General features: G+C 40.4%; 1 protein-coding gene across 4 annotated transcripts in view; it reads right to left on the bottom strand.

The window, feature by feature from the left end:
- The window catches only part of LRRC1 (leucine rich repeat containing 1), a 235,355-nt gene that overhangs the window by 140,680 nt on the left and 82,501 nt on the right, over positions 1–12,174 (bottom strand). For all 4 annotated transcript variants that reach the window (XM_040598663.1, XM_040598662.1, XM_040598661.1 and 1 more), the window contains exons 14-18: positions 10,930–11,133; positions 8,476–8,712; positions 6,506–6,595; positions 5,744–5,821; positions 3,914–4,009 (exon numbers count right to left, since the gene is read on the bottom strand). In XM_040598663.1, the coding sequence (XP_040454597.1) occupies positions 3,914–4,009; positions 5,744–5,821; positions 6,506–6,595; positions 8,476–8,712; positions 10,930–11,133 (705 nt within the window). The remainder of the gene's footprint in view (positions 1–3,913; positions 4,010–5,743; positions 5,822–6,505; positions 6,596–8,475; positions 8,713–10,929; positions 11,134–12,174) is intronic.

The following is a 12,174-nucleotide window of genomic DNA, read 5'->3' on the forward strand; positions in this document are numbered from 1 at the left end:
CAGCAGAGGGCTATGAAGATGCTTAGGGGACTGGAGCATCTCCCTTACAAGGAAAAGCTGAGAGAGCTGGGCCTGTTCAGCCTGGAGAAGCAAAGAATGAGAAGGGATCTTATTGATCAAGTGTACTGAACAAGTGTCTTAAGGGTGAGTGTTAAAAGGATGGGGCCAGGCTCTCTTCAGTGGTGCCCAGCGACTGGACAAGGGGCAACGGGCACAAACTGCAACACAAGAAGTTCCATCTGGATATGAGGAAAAAAACTTCTTTCCTTTGAGGGTGACAGAGCACTGGAACAGGCTGCCCAGAGGGACTGTGGAATCTTCTTCTGTGGAGACATTCAAAACCCATCTGGACACCATCCTGTGCAACCTGCTCTGTGCAACCTGCTTTAGCAGAGGGTTGGACTATAAGATCTCCAGAGGTCTCTTCCAACCCTCACCATTCTGTGATTCTGTATCTCTGCACTTGTAACAGAGCAATCAAAACATTTGACTTTTTTAGCTTGAAGTAGTTCTTCATATTTTTCCAATACTATTCTTTTACATAATCACTTTTAATAACAAATCCTACTTCAAATGTCTTTGAAAATCCTCGATATAAGTGAGACTCATACACCTGATGAACTATATAAAAAAAAACTAATTGAGGAAATTGCCAGGGCGAAGGCATACAATTAAAGAAAATAATACAGTAAGAAATAAAGTTAAATACTAGATTAAAATATTTAAGAGATTTTATATTATTTACAAGGATTCTAATATCCTTATGATGTTGATAGCCCCAAAAATGGGTCAAAGAAGATGACATGATGATGCATATCATGAAGTGACAGGAGATGCTGAAACCTGTCAACATTCTCCATTCAGTCAGACAAAATCTTTTAGGAATTTTATTCAGAGCTTTAACAAAGATATTTTTGATGGGGAAGGATTGTGCAGAGTTGGTTCTATGTTTGAGAAGATGAGTAGGAAATAAGGAGCAGAGGGCAGAAGACAGAAAAATAGAGAACTGGAAATAAAGATGCCAGAATCTAAGTTAAAATTCCTTCTGTTAAAGTCAGCACGTGGCACTATTGGTAATGTTTGTATCCCTGATTATTTTTTTCCCCCTGTAGTTAAACATGCAATATTTTACACACAGTCTGCATGTAGATAGCTGTATCAGTTGTGGCTCTAACCTGTTATACGTTGATGCACTCTTTACATAGATAATCTTATTCTAAGATTACCATTTCAAAATCCAAAGACTCTGTTTAAGTTCAATTAGAATATTTTTATTTTGTTATATATGTATTAAACAAAGTAAAATAAACAGATTCCATATTTTTAGGTTTGATTAGCATAACTGAGACAAATCTATAAAATATGGAATGTAAAAAAAAGTACCTAATTGTAATTAAAGTTCTGTGGCCTCTACATTTCAATAAAATACTCTACCATAATTAAAAACAAGGGCAATTCTCATTTTTCCTTTGCAAAACAATGACTCAGAGTGAAAACACTTTTCATTGTTTGTCCAATTAATTATTGGTCATGAAATCTTAAAGCTGGCACAAAGGATTTAAAATTGAGTTTGGCTGGATGAGTTAACAATTCAAATGAGCCTTTCAGAAGAAGTGAGAGCAACCAGGCCCATAGAGAGGGCACCTGAATCTGGTAGCAGCATCGCCCTCTGTAATGTCAGAGCACGACGTTTGGAGACGCAATGGGCAATGGCAAGAGATGGCCAAAGGGCTACAGCTAGCAAGTAAGAGACACATATTAATTACAGATTGCATACGCAAAGAGGAGGTTTATTCAAAATTCAATAAAAATAAATAGGTGAAGAAAGTCCTTGCTGAAATGCAGGAAGCAGTGATGACATGGAAGAGAGGGAGAAGGAAGACGGGACCATCCAGCACACAATTCAGTTTTTGCAGGAAGAATAAAAGGAGCGAGCCTTTGGCTTCTTTGCCACCATGCTTCTCTCCTTCCCTCCCTTCATGTAGATGTACTCACCTCCTCTTGAAACCTAGTCAGAAATATGATGGAAACAGACCTTCCTAGATTCCTAGCAAAGATGATGATTCTGCATTAAGGTCCTACTGCCATCTGCTTATCTCAACGTGCACAGCATGTCCTCCATAAGAAGTTAGGCTGTAAGCATTTTTCATATAAGACAGTTACTGAGGAATAAGAGGAACTTCACCAGAGTAAATCCAGAGCAAGAGCAGATGAGATACTGACCAGTTCCCAAGTCAGCAGGATACTCCTCAAAAGCCTGTAATCCCTAAGACTGATGAACGCTGGCCTGCATTAAAGACAATAACATACACAATTTGCTACAGCACAAAGATTCTGATTTTAAAAAGAAACAAATCCATAAATACAAATGTTTATCCACAAAAGAATTTGCACGCTGGTTACTTTTGACACGTGAAACATGCTCAGCCAGTTGACTCTCCCTGTGCACGGTGCTCTAAGGTAAGTAGCTTTATCTAATCTGCCTCCTGCTCCCCTTGCAGATGAAAAACTTTAAAGGGAGGCATAGAACATAAAAAGTGGTCATTTCCTCTTTTTGGCTGAAAACACTAGAAGTCAGATACTACTGCAACAGATCCAGGTCACTAGCAATGTGTGAATCAAGCCTTTCGACAGCAGTTCCTCTAACAGGAAGCCTCATGCTTCCTGCAATGTGAGTTAAGACCATAAGAAACTGCTACCAAGTACAGACGGACAAAAAAAAAAAATGATGGAAGTGTTTTCAGTTGGAAAATAGAACAGTTTAAATGTTTCACAGGATGATGCTGGAGACCAGAGGCCTCAAAATAAGTTAAGCAACTGAATAGAAGAGGAAACCTTTGTTAGTCCACCTCATAGACAAAAGCTGCAGCTCAACCTTTCTTAACTAGTAAACTGCATAGAAAACCAGAGGAAACCAGATTTGCATGGTCTGATCGCTTATTTTTCGGTCAACTAACAAATCACCTTATTTTTTAAAATGTGAATGGTTAATAAAAATTGAATGCAGTCTTTGATTATAGTCTTTTGTATAATAGATGAACTTTCACTTTTTGCCGTTAGCTGAGTTGTGAATGGTATACCTGGAAAAGGATAAAAAGGGGCTGGAAGGAGGGAAATCAAACACTTCTTGGCATTTGCTGTAGGAGAAACTGTTGCTGCTTCCTGGTACTTCAGGCTTAACACAAATAGGATGTTTTTTGACCTTAATCATTCAGATACCCTGATCTTATTGTATCTTCCTAGTGAAGACATAATTTCAGGTGTACAGGTAGATGACCATGACTGGGGTAGGTCTGCAGAGTTGAAATTTTTAGAGGAGTTCACAAAAGTGGATCAGATTTCTAAAAGCCACCCTGTAAGCTCAGCCATCTCCTTCTGTGACGTGTGGTAGGCTTAATCTCCTCCAACATCAGTCACCTCAAACATGGACGTGCAGTCTTAGCCTGTCACGCAAGTTCCCCCTCGAGTCAAAAGATAAAAATGGTCACTGCCAGGTAGCAGCTCAACCTCCCCATCCTAAAAGAGGCACCCTGGAGATACTGCTCCTTCCATTAGCTAGAGAGGCAGTCCAGACATCAGCATAAACACTCAAACTGGAGAGAATGGACACCACCCTTAAGGCTCCCAGACCAGAGTGTTTCAAAAACTCTGGCCTGCTACGCTTGCTACACTGGTGCTTATCCAGGAGCTGAGCTCCTCCAGAAGCCACATCCCAGCTGCCGCTTCCCAACTGCAGTGACAGCCAAGTAAGCACATGGTGCGGTCACTGATCTTTGGGATATGTGCTCCTCTTACACAGCCACTCACAAGTTTTGTGCCAGCCTTTACCATCCTTACTAGCATCAATGACAGACAACACAGAGCGCTTCGCTGAGAATGATGTGTTGTTACTCACTGGGGCCACCTTACTTACTGTTATGACGTGGTTCACTGTCGGGAAGGGGCTGCCCTTGGGTGAAGCTTCAGTAGGACCAGCATCAAGGGCGTTGGGTTCCAAAACAAGGGATGCCTTTAAAAACAAACCAGCAGAAAGGCATATTTTTATTCTGAATGCTGTTTAAGAAGAACAGGTCCCTTCCCCTAAGGTTAGTATACAAATACCTGCCCTGTCACTATATATGGCTGCACAACAAAAGCAAGTAAAATTGCATTGCAGTCCTTGCTGTTCCCCATTTTTGATGAACACGCTGTACACTTGACCTGTTGAAAGGGTCAGTTCAAGAATAAGAAGTTGTAACAGAGCATCAAGAGGAAAATCCTGGTTATTTGTACACATATTAGTCCTGTGGTCAAAAAATCAGGACTTCTATAGCACACGTGAACACATTCATTCCTTCTCATCTCCCACACATACAAAAAGCAGAAAATATTATTCTACATTCTTTAAATAGATGAATGATTCTGCCATCTTGTGGGAGACTGAGAAATCATAAGTATTTGCAGCATAACAACAGCAGGACAGAACAGTATGGAGCAGAAATTTCTTCTCTTTCTTGTTTCACTATTTCTAAAATGAACAGACATTAGTAGCTAATATATTTCTAATAGCCCCAATTATGAATTACAAATAATGAATGATTGCCCAGGTTCCTCCATGAAGCTAAGTGGGTGATTTTTAAGGTATTGACTTTAATAGAAACTCTGCTCAGAAGTTAAAGGTGCAGCAACTAAAAATCCTGATTAATTTCCCTAATGATCTGATAATGTGAAATACATAAAGAATTATTTAAATTCTCTCACATCTGTTAAAATACAAAAACTAGATAAGGATAGTCCTTTCATAAAAGAAAAAAGGTAAAATGATACAGAATTTTATCCATCATTAAACCTTTTAAAAATGTTGAACTAACTTCCATACATGCATTGTGGAACACAATCCTCTATTACTAAGGTCTATAGCATAAATCTACTAATTTTGTAAAACTATCACCCATTTGTCTTTGGTTGATATAGGTTGTATCCTTATTCCTGGAAATCTAACAGACACAAATTATTGCTTGCTCTATCCCACCTTGACTCAACACAGAGTATACTGGAGTAAAAAACATTAACTTAAGCAAGTACAAATGACAGTTTAAGAGAACAAGAGCTGGAAAAAATTATGGACCAGTTTCAACTGGAAGTAATTTTGTAGAGGCTCTTCTCCACCTCTACCTTTCTCGGCAAGTAGAAACCAAACAATCGGTCAAAAATATGTATCACAAAATCGTACATGATCACCACTGCTCTTGGGAACCTCTGAGGCTCAAGAGAGTGAAAGATGAAGCTTGAGGTGGAGCAGCCTAAGAGAGATTTATCCCTTGGCATTTGCACTGTAAGCCTCCATCAGGGGAGTTACTTGGAGCTGTTCTCTCCCAACCAAAAATTACCTCGGAGAAACAAGTTCATCTAGTTCATATTTCTTTGTAACAACTGCAATAAACATCTGGTAGGTCTAATGCAGTGTTATAAGAAAGCTTCTTGGACAAAGTACAACTGCATTTGTGCTCACAACACTGCTTACTAAGACCATTATTTTATTTTCGGAATTAGCTAGTAATATTTTGTTAAGCACCTTGAACATAAAGATCTGAAAACCAGAATATAAGAAGGAGGCATACAACAATATAATGTCATTATAATTTCTTTATAATGCAGTTTGGGAAGTCTAGATCTAGGTCTCAAATTCCCCAGCTCCGAGCGATTTCATTTAAAGACAACAACAAGGGAACACACCCACATCACTGACAAACAACCCCTCTACCTCTGCCACTCTGTCTCCTGCTTGCACTCCAGCCAGGTCTGCAGAACCATCTTTCAGCACCCGTGGGATCACCATCCCCTGTGATAACACAAAAGAGGTGTTTCAGATCTGACAGGGTTTCTTCCATGGTTTTAAATGTAAAAAGCAAACAGGAAGTAATTAATTTTCAAAGCTTGTTGTTCTGCTGCCTCCATTGAAATAAAAGCTAAATGTCTTCGCACATTAGCAACAATAAAAAAAAAAAAAAAGCCTCCATGGCTGGCACAAACAACAATGAGCAGAAGTCATTAATTGTTTACACTGTGCCATGGGGGACAGACTGGGAAACAAAGATTTATTTAAATGATAATGAAGTGAGAAGATGTGAGAAATACTTCTCTCAAATCAAGTTAGCTCCTGGGAATGAGCAAATGTGATGGGAGAAGCATGTGGATTGCCAAGGGAGTGACCCCAAATTGAAGTAGAAAAAGGAAACCAGCCAACGGTGCTTCAGACATCAGGTTGTCATTGGAAAACCACTTGCTTACATCGGGTCTTGTCTTCAAAATCATCCCTCCAGGAAGTTCCCCATCAAAATCTACTGCCAGCTTCTACTTTGGGAAATGTTACCCATGTTTACCCTTGTTAGCCTTATTACAAAAACAGTGATGTTACATTGAGGACAACCTCTGAAAGAAATCAACAAAACACAACAGCTTCGAAGAACTGCTCATCGGTTTCTTTCTAACAATTAATAGATACATTTTGAGTAACGAAATGCACCTCATTATTGTCTTTACATGGAGATGAGCCCTTTCCACCAGCAATGCTAATACCAAGACTCCCCATTTGACTGCACACAGTAATGGTTACCTGGAAAAGAATTATAATGGGTAAGTGGCCTTATTAATCAAAAACATTGCCTATTAATTACATGAGCAATGAAAATCTATCTGAACTCTGGCAGTTTTGGCCCTGTAGAGTTCAGCCAAAGAAAAACAGTGCTATGCTTCAACACCGGCACATGCAAGACTAGCCTCTACTCTTCAATAACACCAAGAATGAATCATTTCTCCAGGGTTTACAGTCATGCCAAAACCATATAAGGCTCTTTGTAAGGCTGCTGACCAAACCAGTTGCTTCATAAAGCCCACCGATTTACCAAGTATTCACAACGGCAATACCACCAGCATACAGAAATGACAAATAAGTGGGTTTTAATAAGTTTATGAAAAACCTTTGCTTTGGAACCTCATCTACAGCCTGATTTGCTTACTCTCACCTCTTTTGAGAGCAGATAACTGGATTTGAGCACTATTACAGGTTGGGTTTTTTTTCTTTTAACTGACTTCTGGTATGTATCTGTTAACTCCGTCAAAAGATTTGACAGTACTCTAACCACTGACTTAAACGTAAAAATGTCAGGAAGCTTTTAAAAAAGCAGCATAATTTGTAATTTATCTAGTCTGTTCTCCTCTTGCTGGTATCGGCAAAAATTTAGTACAAAATGTTAGATCATTTTTTGAATTTACAGGATTCACAACAAAGGCCAAATAAAATTAGTTTCAAGTTCCAAAGACAGCTTACATTTAAGAGTTTCCCCCCTCACTTATTGGGGTTATTCCTTTATTTAGTATATAGCGTGCTTATTAGTAAATAATTATTTGCTAATTGCTAAACCAAGAATCACTTTAAATTTAAAGAACACCTTGACATAGTGTCGTGGAATCTGAAAGAAAAATGCATTTCACCTTCCTGCATTAGTAAAATGCTCTTATCTTCATTGATTTGCTTCATATCGCTAAGACAGTTCAGGCTTGAATATCTTGTTAAATTTTATAATTCAGAACATTTCAACACAGCTGCGCTTTAAAATTTAACAAATGCATGCAGTTACTCTTGCACATATACATGAAATTTCTAATTCCTAAAAAGGTATGAAAATACCGTATGAATCAAATGAAAATCACCCTAACAAATGTTGCTTAGACTTAGCATTACCTGCACGCTTGAGACTTCACAAGCCCGTGATCACCAGCAGTGCTTTGGTGACGGGTCCCAGCACGGGTGCCATACTGGGCGAGCCACCTTTCCCAGTGCTGCATCCCACGACCCTGGGGACGCAGCACAATTCTGACCCGCAGGCAGTCAGCAGAGGTTTGATCTGTACCGAGACACTCCTGGGAGCCAACCCATAAAGTATGTTTCCTCCTCATGTATGCCAAAGCATGCCAAGATAGGACAGATCCATTGAGTTCAGAGGATAGTTTTCTCCATAAATTCAGCCCAAATCTTGTAGTTCTCACTGATAAATTTTCACTTGAACATTTGCACCTCTTTTCACGGGACAGAGGCTTTCTCATGCCCTCAGGGTAAGGTCATGCCACTGCTCCTAAACCATGGACTAAATGAAGGCTTAGCTGAGTGCCCACCTGCACACACCCGTGGCTTGACCTTAAAATAGCGAAGCTGGATATATAAAACGAGACAGTATTGAATGGGCACAATGAAAGCTGTTGGGTTTTTTTAATGGAAAACTTTTTTTCCATATAAGCCAGCGGGAGCAAGGACCTCAGCTTACACTCTCAGTGAATGGTAAGTCTCATGACATCTGACACGCAACGTCCCCCCTTCTTTGCATGTTTTATAAACTGCCTCACACAAGCAGCAGACTTTCCCATGGACACACGGACTTACACACACATGTGGTCCCCCCCGCATCAGCAAGCCCAGCCCATGCAGCAGTACAATACCTTCAGTGGGGGCTGTGGTGCATCCAGCACCCTTGATTCCTCTGGGATCTGTCCGCTCTCCCCAGGGAAGGTGCCTGCTGCCGAGATGGGTGGCTGCACCTTAGTGTTAGCCCCTGGAAGAGTCTTCCCTTTCATCGCCAACTTGTGCTTTTCTTGAGGAGCCATTCTGGTATTCCTTTGATCTCTCATGCTATCATCGGTATCAAAAAGGCTGCCAGAAAACTTGGAAATAGGTTCCTGGGGGTTAAAGATAAAAAAGGTAAACACGGCAACAGCAAGGAGAATATGCACCTGATACCCAGACACTACCCATGGTAAATTCGGTTTGATCCTCTGTATCGCATTGCCGTACATTCAGATTTGTTTCACTGAAGACAAAACCGCAACTTTAAAGCAAATGTACAAGTATCTTTGTTTGACCATTATTTCTCTGGGAATGGTTTTCCCTCAACTTGGGAGTGGAAATCGCAGGAACAGGGAGAGCACTGGGATCCATGCAGCCTTTCACTAGATCCCCTGGCACATATAAGCACATATGCAACACACGTATACCCAAATAAATCCTGCAATGCCCTATTGAGAGGATGAAGCATGAGAAGGAGACTATTTTGGGCAGCCTCTGGCAGCTCAATAGCACTGAATCCACTGTCCCAGGGCAAGGAACCACACATGAGGCAAAGGAAAGAGCTTCCCATACAGAAAAAACCACATTTCTCAGTTACTCAATGCTGATATTCTGGTTTTGGGAGCACAGGTGTCAGAGGAAAGCCAAGGCCCTAGCTTGCATCTATGTCTCTAAGAAGATCTTGTTTAAATAATTGGACGGAATTTATTTAGCTGCAAAGAGCAGCAAGTGGAGACCTGCACACTTAGTGATTTAGGGGTCCACTGGAATCAGAGTCTCAAAGGTGAGTCATCCCGAAGCTTGCTTTGAAGTCTGGCTCTAAACTGTACCTACTCTGAGATGCAGGAAGGAAATGACAATGTCACCCTATGCTTAAGCCTTGAAAATAGAAAAAAAAAAAAAACAATTACACATCCACCAAACAATTAAGGCTTCAGTTGAGTGCGACTGCAAAACACCATGTTTTCCACTTATCAGTTATGCGTGGCAAAGCAGTTAAATGAGATTCAGCCATGACGTCCAAATTCTGTTCACATTTTATGGATGCTTTATTTATATTTAGCTGATTTTTACTGCTTAATTTGATACATAAGGTTGAATCAGGTCTTCATATGACCATAATCCTTGTATCTTCTGTTGGCAGTAAAACAGCGCAACAAATAAAGGTCAACACCTTTGAAAATAAACCCTATAAATGTCTTCATAAGCTTGGAAGTTTAATACCAGAAATAAAAAGCAGTGGCATTACCATGAACAGCTGTGCAGAAACCCCACCGGACACTCTATTTTTCAATCTGTATCGGAGCTTTTCCACAATCTCTTTTCTGGCTGGGATGGAAAGAAGCATCACCAACCCCAAGGAGAGCAAGCAAGGCATGATTACTTCCTATTTTCACTTAAAAGGGAATTTATTTAGCTTTAACTCACATAAAACATTAATTACCTTTCTTCTCTTGAGAGAGATTCCTCTTTCATGGCACCAGGCTGACTAACCCAGACCCATCAGCAGTGCTGGGATGCCATGGGGGCTGGGGAGCAGGGCTGGAGCAAGAGCTAAGAGTGGGGCTGAAGGAGGGAGCACTCAGCAGCAGTCAGGGGGTAGGAAGGCAGCAGAGGTCCTGGAAGAGGAGCAGGAGCCCCAATTCCTCCTCAACCCTCAGCAAGCATCTGGAGGAAAGACGTGAGCAATGCCGGGAAAGGGAAAGGCTGTAAGAGTGCAATCACCACCTCCTTTTCCAAAGCTATGACTGAGAGGACAGCCAAGCTGCCTTCCAGGTGACAGACACCTGGTGGGCACAGGCTAGAGAAACCACGGCATCCAGGGTTTCCAGTTGTCAGCATCCTGGAACAGCTACCCAAAACCAAACATGCAGTGGACTAGCACCGCAACCTCAGTTTTCTACCATCCAGTCCTTGGGAGACACCGAGCTTCAAGCACTGCTAACAAACAGCCTGCTTACCTGAAAGAGATGGAGGGATGCTGGTAACTGGGGATACAAGCAGGAGTAAAATAAAAAAAGTACGTATCTCATCATTGCTCAGGTTACTCATCTTAACCTGCAAGTTGCACTGTACTTTTGGGGGTTGGATGGATTGTTTAATTGCAATTGTTAAATTTAATTTAATAACAATTAATTTATTGTTAATAAAGGAATCAAATCAATATTGAACATGATTCTGTACCCTCTGCACAAGCAAGGGCATGAAAGTACAGGCAGTGCAGCCTCCTGCTGACCCAAAGCACTCAGGAGCATAGCACTGCAAGCAGATCATAGTTTCTTGATGGGACACACAACATTGTCTCTCCTGACCTCAAGGAGACCACCTACATCATCAGGATCCTCCAGTTCCTCTGCTTCTTGTTCGGGACTGATCCTTCCTTCCCTCTGTTTTCCGTTAGCAGAGCTGAATTTGTACAGGTTACCACCATAAAGACTTTCTTTTCCTTTCAACGAGGCCCAGCCAGAGCCCTGGGACCTCCAGTTATGGCCACTGTACAGTTTAGGAGACTTGGGAAGCCACCTAATAGAGTCCTGAGAGGGAGATGACAAAAAAAAGAAGAAAAGAAAAAATAAAAGGCAATGAATAGATTTTAAGAAAGTTATTGAAGTATGTATATGCAGAAATTGTCTGGCAAGTTCTGCAAGGTATTTTAGTATCTTGTAAATACTGGTTTTCCCCTTTTTACCTTGAGAGGTACCTTCAGTCCCAGAGACACTTTGCCAGTTAATGGGCAAGACTGGTGATACAAAGAGCAAACGAAGGCTGCTGAAATTAGTGGAAGCCTTCAGGGACTTAAGTGAGCACGGAACCAAGCCCACCTTCAGCATCGTAAAGAAGAATTAATGATCAACAGTCTTCAATAATGTTATACTCTGTACTATTAAGAAAACAAATAAGAGCACTTAGACCTTTAGTGACCTGAGTTGAAAAACCAATCAAGTCATCCCCCTCTTTTTATTATTCATTAAATTAAATGTCCCATTTGCTGAACGGTCACAACAGAAAATGCAACACTATACTGATCTTTTAAGGTTTGCTGATTCTCAAAGTGATTGTAGTCTCCTTTACCCAAAACATCCATTACTGATTTACATCCAAAAACCTCTGTTCTCCATACACAGAAGTTCATACATGACAAGTTGAGTCTTAAATAGATATACGAAATTAAATTTCCCTGAACTTCAAAAGTAATTTTTCAAAGTAATCTTTATATTTCTTTTAAGCTTTATCTTAATTTTGCCTTTAAATTTTCTTACAGCGATACAAATCCAACAGCAGAAAGCAACCTGATGCCATATAGACACATTATAGCACATGCTCCAAAAAAGCAAAGAGATGGAGAACAGAAACTAACAAAAAAATTATCAACAAGCTTACAGTGGGGCAATCGGCAGCACACAGTGACTTTTATATTGTTTAAACAGGTATTTGATTCAGATTTAACAATTCTTTAAGCTCTTTTTTTGTCCTTTTTAACGAAGAATGGTTATGATCACACACACACACACACACATAGATTTCTTGCTGTTACCAGCACCACAGATGTCACCATCTCTATTAGATATAAGGTT

The sequence above is a fragment of the Falco naumanni genome, chromosome 6 (assembly GCF_017639655.2).
Source record: "Falco naumanni isolate bFalNau1 chromosome 6, bFalNau1.pat, whole genome shotgun sequence".
Lineage (NCBI taxonomy): Eukaryota > Metazoa > Chordata > Aves > Falconiformes > Falconidae > Falco > Falco naumanni.